Genomic DNA, 18,231 nt, shown 5'->3' on the forward strand with positions numbered 1-18,231 from the left:
GCTTGACTCACGCACGGAAGGTTCCGGGTTCGATTCCCGGTGAGAACACAAAAAAATTAAAAATGTGATTTTGTGATTTTTCTCAAGCCTGGGTGCTCTGTGATGTAATTCACCACTGTAATTAGGTCTCCAGGCCTGTTGTGGTGCAAAAAAAAATGTAAACCTGAAGATCGCGACTCCCAAGGGGATATAGATATATTATGAGGGGTCTAGCATAAGAATATAAGAGGTTCGATCAAAATCAGAAATAGTCAGCCGGATAAAACAAGCAAGAATAGCATTCAATAAGAAATCTAAGCTTTTTAATCTGATATAAGCTTAAAAACAAGAAAATACTGGTCTGGACATACTATTGTATGGAATTGAAACGTCAACTATTGGACAGGCAGAACGGGGGCAGCGGAAGCGTTTGAGATGTGGTGCTACAGGCGCATGTTGGAGATTCGTTTGTCGGAATACTGAGGTATTGAACTAGGCTGAGGAGTCTAGATGCTTGCTCAATAAAGTTGCACAACAGCAAGCCGAATGGAAAGGCCATAACATAAGACACCCAGGCCTGCTTCTTACGATTGCGAAGGGATAAATTACAGAAGACTTCGTTCAAGCTACATGGACCAGATTATCTCCGACATGCGTTGTAGCGGGACTGACCATGCATGAAGCAATCGCACAGATTGTGACCCGCGAAGAAAAACCATTGGAATATAGAAGGGTATCAAGTATTATGCAATATAGTAGGCACGTATTTCGTGCAATGAATCGCAGTCAATCAAAAATGTACTTTTTTTTAAATTTTGGTAAAGTATCTCAATGTTAATAATCAAAATTCCTAAAGGGTTGTACAAAATAACACATTATTTCAAAACATGTTACTTTTTGTGCAAAAAAATCAAGGAATGTATTGTTACGTGAAATAACACCGATACGGCTAAATTAATTTTGATGTTTTCATTTCGCACGCATTCAAAGTTAGCAAGCATTATTAAACGTAGGTACTTTTTTATTTAGAAAATGAACGAAATATTTTGAAAATGGTAACACTTTTATAGTAATGTGGTGACGTTTCTGCGACGTGTAGCGGTTTGCCTTTTTTTCATCGTTCGCCGCTTTCTACGTGTGCCTTTTGATAGAATCAGCGGATAGCGATCGTATTATAGAATAAGAAATATCTAGAATGGTAAGTGAATACTTTGTTTTTTAATGCATGTATTACTAAAAATATTCTTTGTCCTGTATATTTTCATATTAGAGTAGCTTAAATATATTCCCAGGTATCAAATGAGTCTATTTAAGAATGTAAACCTTTAATAGGCTTTAATAACATTTACTTCATTATATTTTGTTCCCTGTTTTCTTCCACGAGAAGTAATCATATTTTAATGAGGTTATTTATTTTATGTTCTTATTTATTCAGAATATGGGTCATTAGGAATACTATGCCATTTCAATTGAAATTTCTGAATTATAACAAGTATTTTTATTACAATATACCACAAACTTTGTGGTCAGTACGGCAATATGGTACACTTCTGTATATAAGTTGATTGTATGTGCAATTTTATTTATTTTTCAGTCTACGATACTGTATGTCTTTTTCCTTTTAAAGTTTTTGGCAAGTAAATCCCCCCTTTGAATCATTAAATGTTTTAACTTTTTCTTCTCTTTGATATCCTAACATAGTAAAGTAATTTAGGTCTAATTTACCCATAAAAATTACCATGAGTAAAATCTACGTCCTTTTAAGATAGAAAATACCTTTAAGACATAGACATCTTAAATTTTAGCAGAAAAAGCTAAAACATCAAACATGGTTATTTCAAAATGCCATTTTTATATGACATTGTTAAGGGCCACAAAATCTTTATTAAATTGGATTACAAACAAAATAACTTGGCATTTTCTGGTGCAAAAATAATCTGTCAATCTTCTTGGGAATAGAACCTGTGCTCTTTCTTATGAATACTTACAAACTACCTATTGCACCCAAAGCAGAATAAAAACTAATTCATTTTGGAATAAATTATTTTTAATGAAATATATTGAAAGAAGCGTGAGTGCCACAGGGTAAACGGTGCACAAAACTCAACTTAGGCAAATAAAAGGAAAAAAAGGATGAAAGTCGACTGAATGCTGTCAAAATGCGATTTCTCAGGCGAATGTGTGGTAAAACTATGTGCGATAGGTGAACAAATGTCGCGATCCCTGCATTATGTAAGGCTGAGATAACTTCGATGGCAATTCATCACTGCGTATGTAATATCACAGCCTAAGTCATCCAGTATGCCATTTGGCGTTAAATATATTTAAACAAACACATTTTAAATATAAATGTGAAGTAAGATTTACCTGAATGTTAAACTATGTACGATAGATGCACAAATATTGAGATCCGTACACTATGTAAGGCTGAGATAAGCATTATCGACAAAATCAAGAAAGGAGCTCTGCGCTGGTTTGGACATGTAGAGCGAATAAACAGCGAAATAACGGCTAAGAATATTTACAATGCGAATCTTGATGGATGCAGAAATAGAGGAAGGCTGAGAAAGACATGGCATGACCAAATCCAACAAATACTTGAAGATGGACATGTCAAAATTCGGAATAATCGGCGCGCATGCATGAGAAGATGTATGAATTTAGAGGAAGCGAGATCTGTATACAAAGATAGAGTGATGTGGCATTCTATCCTCTCTGCCTACCCTTACGGAGAAACGGCGTGATGGTATGTTGTTGTTAAAAAAATATATCCATAATTTTACTGAACACAGTTAAAAAACAACATTTTAATGTCTCTCCTCTAAAGTGGCCAAGTTTGAGTCGACGATAAGCATTATCAACAAAATAAAGAAAGCAGTACTGCGATGGTTTGGACATGGATAGCGAATGAAACTATTATTCATATTTTGTATGTTGGATTGGAGTAAACTTTGCCTAACAAATAATTGAATTTTTTTTTCGCAGCCCGTTTCACCGAGTGCCACGTCCGTAGGAGCAGGGAGCCGCTCGCCGAGCAAGGCAGGCGCCCCGCGCATCCCGTCCGCCGGCACGGCGCGCCAGCGCAAGGCGGCGCCCGCCACTAGCGTGCGCAACCGCAACACTGGCACCTCCTCGGGAGGCATGTGGAGGTTCTACACGGACGACTCCCCTGGGATCAAAGTGTAAGCAAAGTAGAAATTAAGCGCTCCAATGAAAACAATTAATGTATTCATTTGAATCAATGCCTAAAAGGATAAATTTATTCTAATAAAAAATATCATTTAATTAAATATAAAAAATGCTGGGCATTTACAGGGCTTATGACCTGTCATTGGCTGGTTTAAGTGGCCACTTTACATACTGTGTAACTTTCACTAATATGCTTATCTTTAAATCTCAACTTTTCTATGTGTTGACTTTTGTGGAGTGAAAAGCTGAAACCTTTATTCACGTGAGTGAGATTCATCTGACTGAATTATTTCACCTAGGCAATGCCTGAAAGATTGTTTTATCCAAATTTTATTATTTTTGCTTTGTCTACAAACATTTGGACATACTCAAAATAGAGTTAAATACTATTTATTCAAAAAAATACACATATCAATGGCAGCTATGTAAACTATTATATGTCTATTAAAAATATCAACTATTCAAGAGAGCTGATCAAAGAAATAAATTTACCTTATCCGTGTGCAGGTGGGTGAAGAATACAGTTCTCTGTGTGAAATAGTACTAGACAAGTGTTTTCGACTCAATCACTACTCGGGTAATCCTAACAAAGAATTAAATATGTGGTTAGCATGTTGGTTTGTGAGTTTGCCTACTTACTACATGCTTTAGGTCTCCTATTCGCTTCCTGGCAGAGACTTGAAATATTGATATAAAATGTGGTTTTGCACAGCAATATATCATTGTGGCTTAGCTGGCTGTAAGACTGATAAATGAACAGTCTTGTATCTAACTGTCCGCAATGAGGAAGTTCAGTGGTTTTTATTTGTTAAGACTTAAACTAAGCAACAATCTTTTTAAAAAATATTTCGATACGATTAATATCATAAATATGATTGTATTTCTGTATTTTACGTTTTGTATTTCTGAAATTACTCAACGTGTGATGTCTCAGTTTCTTTTCCGCTTCTTCTCGGTCAATTCTGCCGATTGGTCCGTTCACTTACCGTAAACCGGCAATCTTTCAAGACTCTCTTATCATTGGTTGATTCATATATACTTGTGACATCGTTCAAAGTAGTTTGTTTTCATTTACATCTTACAATTCAATGCTCTAATTTTTATCGTACATAAGAAAACATTTTTAGTATACAATTCCTCGTAGGTCTGGAGTTCTTCATCAGAGTGTACCTTTGTTGCAATTTTCAAGATATTAACTTTTGTGCACGGAGGCAAAATATAAAACTTGCAAAAGAAGGGCGAAAGCAGAGTATTTAAATGCAGAAATCATTTAATATTTAAGTATAAAAAAAGTTCTAACAGTCTACCGATTTTATTTGCATATATATTTCTAATGAAATGCGTGCAAATACAAAATTTTAATAACAGTTATTTATTTGTCAAAACAATATTATATATATGGAAATGTATGTATTATTTTTTTAAAAGAAATATTTGAGTTCTTATAATTTACCCAAATATTTCAATTTTGGTGACCATTTTCAGCGAGTTGTAAATAACTCACTATCAGAAAAAGGAAATCAACCCAACCCCAGTAGAGTGGGCTTCGAACTTCAGACCTCTGATCCGTGAGTCTGCAACACTAGCCACTGGACCACAACCCGATTGTTAAGATTTACAATATTTAGTGGCAATTCTCGGTGTAATTCAATGGAAATGTATTTGATTATTCTTATTCTTAGAGGGGTCGGGGGTCGGTGCTATTCTTTAAGCTCCTGACGTCACTGCGACCTGTGAAGATCTTTTGTGAAGGAAATGTATTCGATTACTTAATTTATAATATTAAAAATTATATTATATTTAGAACTCTTAAAATGAGTATCTTTCGATATACAGGCTTGTCTTGTGAAGGATATTTTAAATCTCAGTAGTTTATGTAAATAAATACACACCGGAACCTCTTTACACAGTTTCAAAATAACACAATAAAATTTGAACATTGATTTAGCAATCCCAATAGTAATATAATTACACTATTTGTTTTTGTAATTCCCTACATCGCTCTTTTACATACTAATAAAATTATAGTCAGCATTACTTTACGGGTTATTTAACGCATCGAAAGGATAGGGAATAATCTCTGTTAGGATTTTTCAATAAAATTAATGTATAATAACTAATAACTAGTTAACAATTTTGTTTTAAATCTCGGAATAATTTTTATACATAGAGATCTATCATTGTCTTTTTTCAGTATATTTTTTTTACGTAACGTATCCCTCGTGTAAAAAGATGTTCCAGTGTATATGTGGTTTCTTGTTGATATTACTTGGTATAACTCCATAGTTAATAACAACACCAGTTTTGAAGATGCCTGCTTACCTGCTTAGCCGAAAGCACTTGTCGATCAACAAAGAAATAAGTATAACCAAACCAAGATTATTTAATAATATGGCTATTTGTTTCTTTACAGAGGTCCAGTGCCTGTATTGGTGATGTCGCTGGTCTTCATTGCCTCTGTGTTTATGCTGCACATCTGGGGCAAGTACACCCGAGCATAGGTCCCCCACAAGGCCGAAGTCAGGGTACAGTTGTGATAGAAGTGTTGTATAAGGACATATGGTGCCAAGTCGTGCATTAACCTATAATTTATGTTCATCCCTCTTCGTTGGAGATGTAAATGCTGCGCCATTTGCATTTATTCTTGCGTAATCATTCCGGCGATGTTACGAGTGTTTTTCTTTTATTTTTAAAAATTATGATATGAATGTGTTGAATTTCATTTTGTAAGAACATTAAAAGATTTATAAATACATAATATGCATATAAAAATATTTATTTTCTAAAATTTTTGTTATTCCTTTACCTTTCCTATCACCATTGTTATTTTTTTATTGGATACTCATTTGACAACACTTACATTACTCGGTGCAAGTCTACATATTGACGGTGGTAAGGAAAAAGTTCCTAAGCGACATCTAGCTTTACAGAAGAGTCAATTAAATTTATTTTTTTTAATTAATAAAAAAATTTAATACATACATATTATTTTGGCATGATTTCTACATAATTTAAATTAACATAAAAAAAAACAGATTCTTTATTAATAAAAAATCTATGAGTACATGTCGCATGGGAACTTTTTCCGTTCCACTGTGGATATTTATTTATTCACATATTTACTTATTCATTTTTACTTTTCATAAATTATACAGAATTAAACCATATGTCCTCACTTGGGTGACCTGTGCCGAGAAAATTACAATGAGGATGTTCAGTTCTACAGGATATTGGATATAAAAAAGTTTTCTTAAACGCGCTAAAAATTAGAGCATTTAATTGTACCGTGAAGATTCAAATTGTTCAATTTCAATGATTGCCCAATATTAATGGTTTAATTTAATTTAATGGGAAGATGGAAACAGCAATAACATAGTCGCAACAGGCGAATCGTTACACTGCTATAAATATTATGGTAACACTTCATGAAAATGACTAGTTACTTTAAATGATATTAAAAGTTCTTTTAAATCAAAACAATGATAAGAGTGTTGTGATAGGTTTCCGGGAAGTCAACCCCCCCGAAGAGAACAAGTGACACCACACGCAGAGTAATAAAAATATTGCAATATTTTTTTTTTGGACTTATCAAAATAATCTATCAAAATAGTCTATTAACAAATAAAAAAAACTCTAAACTTCCTCATCAAAGTACGAACGTCACTGTTTTGAAAATCTCAATAATATTTTGAGTACGTCCAAATCGCTTTTTAAATTTCTGTAGAGAAGTGTTTTTATATTGAATATAATGGCTGAGAATTCACCATAATCATCGTCATCCCCTTATCTGCACCCGATAGTGCATAGGGCACTGCATTGGTACACCAAATTTGATATACATACTTGAAATTATTACACAAAGGTAAGATGATCAGTTCCAGTCCAGGGACAATGAAACATTGCAGTGGAAAACCACCTTCAAAACTAATATTTCATGTCAACCTCGCCAGCAATCCAACCTGGCATATCAACCATGGTAGGTGAATACGCCAATCACTATATTACATTGCGGACTTACGATCTCCAATCCAATAGCAGTCAGAGTGCATCGGAGTTAATGAATTAATCTCCTCTGCCTTAATCAAAAGGAAGTTTAAAAGTGGAATATCTTTTATTCTATCCGTTTCAGTTAAGACAGTTTTATATAAAATCTTGAACTTGGTGATATGTGATCCAATGCAAAACATAAAATCAGATTCCTCAAGTTTTAAGAAATATCAGTAATGTTTTGATTACCGCGTTAGTCTGAATATAATGCTATATTTTTTACTTAAAACATTAATTTAAAAAAACTTTTGCGTTATACTCGGGGTATAAGCCATGTCCAGATGTACCAGAGTTCACACTACCTATGCATACAGCCAAGCCTATTTGCCTATCGCACACACACTGTTGGTTGTGTTTGTTAGATCTGGGGGCAGCAGAGTGAAAAGGATGCACCGAGTAGTAATTATTCAAGCGACACCGATGACCAAGCATGTCTGAATAAAAATTTAAATATTTTATACAACTTGCCTAATTAATTTTTGTTTTATATTTGAATTTTCCCTTTCATTCCTGCTCCAAATATATAGGTTACATCATACTCGGGCTAATACGGTATAACTTGTAGGATGGGAAAATAATAATCAATAAATTCATAAACATTTATTGTATACCTACGAACAGGCCATGCCTTTGTGGGATTTTTTTTGTTTACTATTTTTACTGTAAATATGTATTTCATTGCTATGTAATTATCCTTTATTTTTTTAATACTCAGTTTTACCTCTTATGTAGTATATTGTAAAAAAACAAAGAAATTATAATAATAAATAAAGTTATTTTTAAAATAAAAAAAACATTTAATAGTATAAAATAATGTGACACAATAACAATTTTTTAAACCTTACATATTAGTTGTAAATCTTAATCTAACCAAAACATCTGACCATGTTCTAGCAGGTTCAGAGTTTGTATACCTAAAAGCAGTCTATATGATTTTTATTATGGCTCTCAAATATAAGGTTTTATTTTCATAAAATACATTTTAAAAAGAATCTGCAATGAATGATTGCAATCAAATAAAGATTAAAACAATATTTAGATTACCAGTTTTGCAATAAAATAATGTAATGAATGTGTATATAATTTGTTGAAAAACATTTGCAAAATGTTTGTGCTTATAGAAAAATAGTTATATAATCATTGATGTTAATGATGTGCTTAATTAATAATATAAAATACATATATGTATGTAGTATCTAAGATTCTTTGTTTTTTTTTTCTTCTTTTTTCTTTACTACATCTATTTGAGATATTTTAAATATTTATTTAGCTTGCGGTTTAGGAGACTTTAATATTCCAACTCTCCTTAAATAACGCACAATGAAGGGAGTTGCTGTTAATGTTATGCCAATCCTAACAGGCGCGAAGACTTTGTGAACAGCATAAGCCACAACAAATGTTCCCGCATTAGCAGTCACTTTCTTGGACATAACTGTCTCTGTCATACCCAGGTAGTCGATCAAAGCCATCACGTCTAATCCACTGAAAGGAAAAAAAAACTATTATTGTTTGTAATTGTTTTCTTTTTGGAGTCTGGAAAATAGTAGCAAAATAAAAATATACTGAATTACAATGTATCTCAGTTTAATTGATATAATTTTACGAGAAAAGCTGTTAAAAACTAATTGGTAGTTTTTAATAGATTTAGTTGAATGTTTTGAGTAAAACAAACCTAATACAGGTAAGCGTCGTTTTGCGCCGGTTGATGCCGGCGTGGGATTCCCCGGTTTAGCCGACACCAGACGACAATGTTAGGCGCCGTGATTCTAATAGTAGACACACTTTTACACTTTGTTTTATTCTATTACCGTGTACGCAAGCAGCCTACTGTGTGTGAAATTGTGTCCGAGTTAGTTTTGTTTTTAAGAAAAATAAAAAGGTATGATTATATTTTTTATTTTATTATTATTAATATTAAAAGAATATTAAAATATTTATAGTTTCATTATGGGCGACAATAGTGATTGCGAACCCAAACATTGGGTGAAAAAAGCACAAAAAACAATATTCCTGGAGACAAAAATGGATATAATTAAAAGCATTAAAGACGGCCAAACCCGACCTTATGTCTGCAGAGTTCTAAATTTACCCCGTCCACTGTGAAAACAATCATGAAAAACGCTGAGAAAATAAAACATTCCGCTCAACAGACAAGGGCTGTAAGTGTAAAGCACGTAACTTACAGCCAAAGAAAAAATATAGAGAAAATGGAAAAATGTTAGAATTTTGACACCAATCAAAAAAATATTCCAACATGACCTACCACTCTCAAATCAAGAATTGATGGAGATATCATATCGCCCTTAATCAGAAATCCTGAAGAAGAAGAAGAGGATGAGAAAGAAAATGATGGGAAAACCCTAAAAACGGCCTATCTAACTTGTATCCTTTCTTTTTTTTATTATTATTATGGATAACTTATATAGCGCCATTTTCGTAATATAAGACCTCAAGGGCACTTTACAAAGTGATTATACAGGTGTTCTTCAAACCCTGTCACATCCGAAACCACAATGATCAGTGTGGGCAAGAAGACATATTAACATATTTAAAAATATATTTAGGACAAAGAAATATTTTTTAAATAAAATATTTAAAAAAACAAATGGTTGCTCACTTCTGCAGGGGAGAAGTGAGGGGAGCGCGGCGCAGTATCAGACTTCCCCCTCCCCCTCCTCGTTTCTGCCCTGCAGAAGTAAGCAACCATTTGCTTTTTTGATATATTTAAAAAAAAAAAAATATTTGTTCTAAAAAATTATTTTCATGTGCCATACTGATTATCGTGGTTTCGGATGTGACAGGGTTTAACGAACACCCTGTATAAAGATATAAATTTGGCTTTTGTAATTTAAGAAAAACAATGTTCTTTGTCACCACATGCTCGGGATTTATTTAAATGATTTAGAGAACAAGTGGGTTTTAAGTTTCTTCCGAAACATCACTTCACTCTCACAGTTTCGCACCTCTGCTGGGAGAGCATTCCGTACCGTAGGGCCTGCGACCGCAAATGCGCGTACGCCGAATTTAGTGCGCTGTTTGCGTAGAGGTATAATAACTTTTCCTTTCAACGTAGATGTATCTGATCTAAGCGTAAGACGACGTTTCTTCTATAGAAAGGTTAACAGATGAGCTCTGTGAGATAGATGGGGATTTCAATCGAAACGTCACAGCTGCCGTTCGACCTTATGCGATGATTCTGCAAGAAAGGATCAAAGCAAATGAAATTTGAAGCTTTTTTCAAAAAAGTGTGAGAAATTAATTTAGTATTAACGAACTGGTGAGTTAGTATTTATTATAAAAAATTCATTATTTATATCAAGAGATTATTATTTATTTTGGATATAATATATAGGATACGTATTAAATAAAAACGTTAGATTGTTCTAAGAATTTTGACACGGAACCTAACCTTTTATCTTCCATTATAATTGTGTTCATTTTACGCCGATTTTTTTTTGTGTCTCTCGGAACGGGACCCCGGCGTAAAACGACGTATACCTGTATTTTAACTAGTACAATAATTATTTTACTTTGTCTTTTAACATTTTGATTTTTTATTATGATATGGACAATAACATGTTCAAATATTTTTTCTAATTAAAATTATAAAAGGTTTTCGTGATATTTGTATTAAATAATGATTTATTATGCTAATTGATGGTAGAATGAATTTTTACAACTATTCTACAAGTGTGTATGCCTAATAAAATAAGAAAGAGCTACCTTAATAACTAACCCATTATGTCTATATTAGACAGCATTATCTTATAATATGCAGATACCCTTTTGGCTTAAATATAATTATATAATGTAGTAAAAATAACTCTTATCAGTTATATGTTATAAAAAAGACTACATTTTATTTTGAACTAAGCTTATACTACGTTTTTCATTAATTAGGTTTAGGAATAGAAATACCGCTTACTCTAAAAGATGACAATGAGGACAATAACATTTATTAGTCAATATTAGTCACAATGCAATGGAATTATGCTGACACAAAAACATATGTCTTAAATAAATAAAATAATCAAGACTTTTATAAATTTTTAGAATATTTCATAGTTGCTGCAATGGTAAATTTTCTTGTTATTTTTAAAACTTGTCCTGTTATTAAAATACTTTTTTTTCCGTTAAATATTTTTTAAGTTACAAAGATAGAAACTGAAAAAAACAATGTTACAGTAATTATAGATACTGTACCTATGCATTTCAAATGTTTCGTAACGATAACTAAAAAATACTGTTAAGTAACTGGTAATACTAGAAAAGTTTAAAAAAAAGTAATATTTCAGGAAGATAGTTATTAAACTAAAAAGTTGTAATAAAAGAAGAAATAATAAAATATAAATGGTAAATAGAATAAGAACGGAAAAGTTATATGACAATACCCATACCATACCTACTAACAAGGAGATAGCAGCCCCCGAGCGAGGCGAGGGAGATAGTGATATGAAAGACAATGACGGTGGATCCGTACGTCGCCACAGCTGTCTTCAACTTCTGCGCTCGGCTCGGGGGCGAATCGCTCATCCCTCTCTTATCACACAGGGCGCCCCAAACCTTGGGTAAACATTTACAAGTTAGCAGATTAATAGTTCGATGAGATGATAAGATACTGGTGCTATACAAACGGCTTGTACCTGATTTAGAGGAGTGCATTGCACGGCTGTAAGTGTTGCGTAAATTCAAGTAATGCGAAGATTGACAGTAGTCCGATAGGTACTTGTGTCCCTGGCCCCACTGGGACCCCGGCATACCCAAAATACTCCCCTGACCACCAAACGGACTCGGAACGTTACTCTGCATGGACGACGATAGACTCACTGCCCCGCGACAATCGTATGGCCCAATATGAGGGTCGGAATCTACCGTTATGTCAATTTTAGGAAATCCCTGTGAAGTCTCCCAGTAGTCATGGGTGGAAATGACTGAGCCGGAGATATCCCTCGAGCGAAGAGGAGAAAAGCATCCAACTTCGGAAGCGTTGATGTCTTGGAAGTTGTCAGGAAGCTTGAGGGCAGCGGCACACGGGTAAGTGCGTGGTGCCGTCATGTGGAGCTCATGGCGGTTGCTTAATTTTGTGGATCCTGAAATGCATTTACAAATTTTAACTGCCTCTTTTTGGTGCGCTATTTTGTTTTGTTTTTTTTCATGAAATCAGGCGAGAGTGTAAATCTGAGTTAAGTATAATTGATAAGATTTAGAAAGGGTCTCTGAGATGGTTTGGTCACGTAGAACGAATGGGCAACGAAAGAATGGTAAAACAAGTATATATGGAGAAAATGAACGGTAACGTAAGACGAGGACGACCAAGGAAGACGTGGCATGATCAGATAAACCAAAATCTTAAGTCTGGTCATGTCAAAAGCAGACAGAACCGAAGGGCATGTATGACAAGATGTATGAATGTGGAAGAAGCTAGGAATGTATGCCAGGATGGACGTGTGTGGCGGTCCATTCTCTATGCCTACACCTACGGGGAAATGGCGTGATGGTAGTAGTAGTTCATTTTTACTTTTTGCCTTATATGTATTAATAAAAAATATTGTATCTGTTTTTAAAACATTTTCAATAAATAAAAAAAAATTGTTAGGTAAGTCGATTTGTATGCGTAAGTGAAAGGTTACTGTAAAGTAAACCGTACAGTTCTTGAACATAAGTCATCTCAGGTAAAAAATCATTTTTAACTATTGCAAATAAATGGTTTTTTTAATTGAATTCGTCCCAACGTAACAGTCTAAAAAACATTTTTTGTTAGAAATCAATCTCAATTAAAAATACTGTTTAAAAATTGTTTTATATAAAAGGGAGTATAACATTTTAAAGCTGGAGTATGATATACATAAATTTTATTAATAGATAAGTTATTCAAAGATAAATAAATGAAATGGAATTTTTTTAAGTGTTCCCAAATTGTAAATAAACACAAACCTGTCTCAACTGTAGAAGGAACATTTTGCAAGGCCATAAAATTTCTTGATAAAACTGCTTGCTTATTCGATACCAGTTTGTTAAAATAACAAGCCATCACTAAAAGGACTTGAAACAATACCACTATGAAGCAATTGATACGATTTATAATAAAATGCACAACCGTGAACTGCAAAGGATCCCTAACAACTAAACTAAAATGCCAGAGCTGGTCTCAGACTCCTCGTAATTAAACCGTACGTGACGCAGCCCTGATGTCTGAATCACCAACAATAACGCACAGAGAATAACCACAAACAAAACTCGTGTATAACCCTCCACCTAGAAAATATCAAACAAAATAATAGCAATAAAAAATAATATCTCGGAATAAGAAGCAGTGAGGAAAGTCTACAATTTACACCAACAATCGACTGTTGACTTAAATGACAGTTGACGAGTTGACAGTGCGTAGATATGGTAGATGAAATAGTGTCGTAGAAGCGGAAATACACTATTGTTCGTAAAAAAAAATGATTCCAACACTTAAATAATAATATTAAATGTATTTTTTTTATTTATTTATTCAACTTTTTGTACATTATGTTAACTGTACATTGGTGGGCTTAGTGCCAAATGGCATTTTTTTCCAACCAACCAATAAAATAAAAGTTTTTTTCGTAAAAATAAAAAAGCTAAAGATATATTTAAAAATACAAATAACTTTAGTTGCGTATAAATGACCTTAAATCAATACTAACATGAGTAATAGTAATAATAATAATTCCCGTTGAGACGGGAAGAAGAGACAAAGAGGAAACGAGGAGAGATTAAGGAAGAGAAAGATGTTTCTTCAGACGTGATTTAAACAGAAATACTGTAGTACCATCTTAATGGTGGATGGGATATGATTTTACAGTCGAGCCGCATGGATATTATATGAGTTAGAGAAGAATGAGGAATTGTGGATGGGTATTAAGAGAGTACTTTGAGAATTACACAGAACCAAGAGGTAAACCATGAACTGATGAGCGTTGAAATATACCTATAAGTTTTCTATTTTCCCCGTTTTAAAATCATTTTAAATTTTGTTTTGAGTCTCAAATTTGTACAAGTGTCAGGTAATAAAATAGTCTTTTTATGCGTTTTAATTTTTGATGTTATGCTAATTTCATTATTTTCGTTCTCATACTGACCTAATGGTGCATATGGAATTGCAATTGAAGTGTATTACGATCATTTTATTGCATAGATGCAAAACGATGAGGCTTACAATTTAGGTCCAGATCTAAGGAAATTATTAAGTATTGTAGTGAAGCATTATGAAATATTTTATGCCAAACTACTGGGATCAAACCCGGGACATTAGGCATTTAGAAGCGAGTTGTCTACTACAGCACGAGGCAAAATGCGTATTACTTATCAATACCAAGTTTTTGACACAGTTCGAAACACTTGTGTAAACATTTTGCTATGCATGTTTAAATCTTGAGTTTTAAACATATTTCGTGCCCGTATTAAAATGGTATTAATAGAGAACTAAATAATAAAATGGTTATGTACAAATAACAAATAATAATAATTGATTAAAAAACGTATTAATAAAGTACGTACATACTATGCTTGTTACTTAATGCGCCGTATAATTAAATGTAACAAAATAATTTACTTTACCGCTTTATACATTAAAATCCAGCGTGGGTGGTAACAGCTTTACTGAAAATACGAGTCGTAACATATTTATCGATTTTGAAAACATATTTATTTCCGAATTATTGAGCTCAGTTTGTCTAACAACACTTAATTCAATAATGACTTTTTCACAGATATTTAGTGTGTGCACACAAACAAGTTATAAACAATAATTAGATTTTAACTAGTTCCTAGTCCTAGTATTTAAAGGGTTAAAACAAGAATGGTACTCTTGGTAGTAGTGGTTTAGCTGTGAATATTTTTTGCACTGAATTTGGCTAGCAAATCTTTTATACACTTTGTAAAAACGTTTATGTCGTTTCTTTAATCCTCTGCACACAACTAATGTAATTCGAATATAGCTTTTGGAAAAGTGCATCGACAGTGGTTGTTCTTGAAACTCGTTACACGTGGAAAAGGACTGTGAAGTAGGTTAAAATAAGTAGTTCGTAATATTATAATGCACATAATGAAAGCCTTGAACTGCAACAATGTAATCGAGGCAAAAGGAAATGTTCAATTATTTAATAACATCATTTGACAGTGCATCGTTTGCTTGCACCATTTTTCATCGCTCGGTGCGGACCTCTCCTTGGCTGATCTGATGATCATTTTGCAGGGTTAAAGCTTTCTAATTTCTTTCCAAGGTTGGTTTGCAGCCAACACCTGTATCTTTTTCTGTGTGGCTTTTTAAAACTGCACATATGGTGTGAAAAACTGATGTTAGAATATTTACATTTAAGTCAACATTTTAAAAACAATCTACGGATATATTTTATTTTACAAGGAACACGTGATGGTTCTTACCGCCATTTGTTTTTGTAACGTAATAGACCTGAAATATTTTGTATATAAATACAAACGTTTTTACATTCAAAAAGATTACTTTAAACATGTGCTTCTGGAAGTAGCCACACCCCAGTGACCCATAGGCACGTTTCAGAGTGTCAAATAATGTACTTATACATCTATTATCAATATCATGAATGTTTAATCAATTTGAATACATTTAATAAAAATAAATCATTATTTTCCCTCTCGTACACTTTTTGCTGATTCGCAATATTGGCACTGACCCAACAATGTGGTACACATGGGTAAGCTGGTTCAAAGAAAAAAAAAATCTCAATTTCTTTACCCGTTCCTCGAATATTATATAAAAATAGATCGCATCTGAACTCGGCAAAGGCTCACTAGGGAGTGGTAAATGGAAACCTTTGAAAATTTGTATGGAAAACTCAACGTCATTGAGGAAACTATTTTTACTTTTTTCCCCTTTATTTCCCTTTTATATTATGCAGGTAGTAGGTACTTACCCAAAAATAAACTAAAAATAATGTTTCATCATTTATAGTTCACGTAAACTATCTAGCAACAGATGGGCAGTAAATGATCATGTATTCTGACAACGTCTAATGTCTTTAGTCAAATCAAGGTGACCCTTGACAGACTGTAAATACATCATTCATTCATACATTGTAATGATTATATTGAACATTAATGCAATGAATTATTTATAATCGTAAACCGGTTTAACTGTAGAACTCCAATTACCCGAATCAATTGGGACCGAACATCTCGGTCAAAGTCACATAATCATTATTTGGCGAGTCCCAGCACCTTTCCGTCTTAATTTTTTTTCTGAAATTCTGAAAGCGATTCGGAGTTCGGATTATTGGAGTTCTACTGTACCTATATAGGTAAGTCAGAGTTATAATATCGATTTATGGATATTCAAAATAAAGAATTATACTGACATTATTCGTATACTACGCAAAATGCTTATTTTCCATTTTGTTTTATTTGTAACACTCAAGTATTTGGTAAAGTAGGTATCCAAAATAAAACACTTTTATTGGATTTAATTCTACTTAATTTTTTTTAACATATATGTGACGCGTTTCGTCTTGCTAGGACATAATCCAACTAACTTAAATATTTACAAAGTTTCCTCAAATACTGTTATACCCTATGGTGGTATATAAAGATCAATAATAAGACTTCTGTAGTTGACTGTGGTTTATTCTAAATGCTTGTTATATTGTGGTAAGAGAGCGACTGTTTGCTAGGAGAGACAAATCTAGAATGACTTGCCAAGCTGTGTGGGTATGCAGACGACTGTAGATATATTGTTGTCACCAACAATATACCTACATTCCTTACATATACTAACAATAATGGCTTTTTAATTATATAGGTGCATAATAGTGCTCATAGTTTATAGGGGTTTTTAACTAGTATTTAGGATTTTTACATAGATATATTAGATAGACATAAAAAAATATAATATATATTTTTATATAATGTTCCTGGTCATCAGTGAAATCTTCAATACTTGTTAAATACCCCCATAAAATATTAGCACCATATCATTGAACAGCAACATTTGTATTAATTATATTTAAAACGACCACATTTAAAGAAGGAAAAAGTGCTCTTTCTTCAAGACAACGCACCGGTTCACACAGCATTAGATACGATGCTAAAATTACGTGATATACACTTCGAATTGGTTGATCATCCACCTTATAGTCCAGATTTAGCTCCTAGTGACTTTTTCCTGTTTCCAAACCTGAAAAAATGGCTCGCTGGAAAAAGATTTAGCTCAAACGAAGAAGTGATTACCGAAACTAACGCGTATTTTGAGAGGTTTCCGAAATCGTATTATTCAGATGGTATAAAAAAGTTGGAATATCGTCTTACTAAGTGTATCGAAGTAAAAGGAGACTATGTTGGGAAATAAATGGTTTTTGAAAAAAAAATTTTTTTTTTCAAAAACCTTAGGTAGCTTCATTTTCAATCCGCCCTCGTAAGGATACTTTGTAAATATTTAAGTTAGTTTGAAAACGTCCTAACAGGACGAAACGCGTCACATATATTTAAAAAAATAAAAGTAGAATGAAATCCAATAAAAGTGTTTTATTTTGGATACCTTAATTTTTTTTTATGTGGAATTTTACCAATTATCTGCATACACAATAAATGCACTCATGTACGAGTATGTTTAGTGTTTAGGTAATGTTTCTAAAACATTGAAATGATAAATGTTAATCTTCATTGTATAATATAAAAATTACAATATTTTAAAAACCAAGTTGTGGTTCTGTGGGAGTGTTGCGAACTTACGGTCACGAACGGAGGTCTAAGGTTCGAACCTCGCTATACTACAAACGTACAAACCACAACTAGATTCTCATTTTTAGCATAGTTGTTTACGATTTACGACTTTGAGAAAATAGCATCAACATTGAAATATTTACGTAGGTAGTTAGAATAAAAATATTTCTCTTTTATTGATTATACAAAAAAAATATTTTTTTAGCTTAATGATTACCTCGTTGTGTACCTAGTAGTACGCGTGTTTGACTATATTAAGCTTAAGATTTCTAAAAAAATAAAAATGGTAAAATA

At 32.9% G+C, this 18,231-nt stretch overlaps 2 protein-coding genes across 6 annotated transcripts; one reads left to right on the forward strand and one right to left on the reverse strand.

Annotated features, from left to right (window-relative positions):
- Positions 1-1,038: 1,038 nt before the first annotated feature.
- On the forward strand, positions 1,039-5,940 carry Sec61beta (Sec61 translocon subunit beta). Its single transcript, XM_088226663.1, has 3 exons — positions 1,039-1,177; positions 2,965-3,161; positions 5,582-5,940. Exons 1-3 carry the CDS (start codon positions 1,175-1,177, stop codon positions 5,667-5,669), a joined length of 288 nt encoding a protein of 95 aa, XP_088082789.1. The 5' UTR covers positions 1,039-1,174; the 3' UTR covers positions 5,670-5,940.
- Positions 5,941-7,991: 2,051 nt separating this feature from the next.
- LOC148281473 (uncharacterized) lies at positions 7,992-13,340 on the reverse strand. Of its 5 annotated transcripts, none has more exons than XR_015822346.1 (4): positions 13,150-13,340; positions 11,859-12,305; positions 11,618-11,778; positions 7,992-8,697 (listed from the first exon to the last, which is right to left on the reverse strand). XR_015822346.1 is itself a non-coding variant. In XM_088226664.1 (3 exons), exons 1-3 carry the CDS (start codon positions 13,244-13,246, stop codon positions 8,478-8,480), a joined length of 1,005 nt encoding a protein of 334 aa, XP_088082790.1. In that variant the 5' UTR covers positions 13,247-13,340; the 3' UTR covers positions 7,992-8,477. The 5 variants fall into 5 exon arrangements, 3 of the variants coding, with proteins under 3 accessions (XP_088082790.1, XP_088082793.1, XP_088082791.1); XR_015822347.1 differs by having other exon boundaries at positions 11,613-11,778; XM_088226664.1 differs by having other exon boundaries at positions 11,618-12,305.
- Positions 13,341-18,231: the final 4,891 nt, after the last annotated feature.

The sequence above is a fragment of the Micrasema longulum genome, unplaced genomic scaffold, assembly GCF_059751315.1.
Source record: "Micrasema longulum isolate JH-2025_06_02 unplaced genomic scaffold, ASM5975131v1 h1tg000454l, whole genome shotgun sequence".
In the NCBI taxonomy this organism is placed as follows: domain Eukaryota; kingdom Metazoa; phylum Arthropoda; class Insecta; order Trichoptera; family Brachycentridae; genus Micrasema; species Micrasema longulum.

What these genes read in the sequence shown, in the direction of transcription:
- Sec61beta (XM_088226663.1), top strand. An exon ending in GACTCCCCTGGGATCAAAGT is followed by an intron (nt 3,162 to 5,581) that starts GTAAGCAAAGTA and finishes GTTTCTTTACAG; the next exon opens with AGGTCCAGTGCCTGTATTGG.
- LOC148281473 (XM_088226664.1), bottom strand. Translation starts at nt 13,246, where the DNA reads ATGGCTTGTTATTTTAACAAACTGGTATCGAATAAGCAAGCAGTTTTA. An exon ending in TCCTTCTACAGTTGAGACAG is followed by an intron (nt 12,306 to 13,149) that starts GTTTGTGTTTAT and finishes AATGCATTTCAG; the next exon opens with GATCCACAAAATTAAGCAAC. An exon ending in TGCTATCTCCTTGTTAGTAG is followed by an intron (nt 8,698 to 11,617) that starts GTATGGTATGGG and finishes TTTTCCTTTCAG; the next exon opens with TGGATTAGACGTGATGGCTT.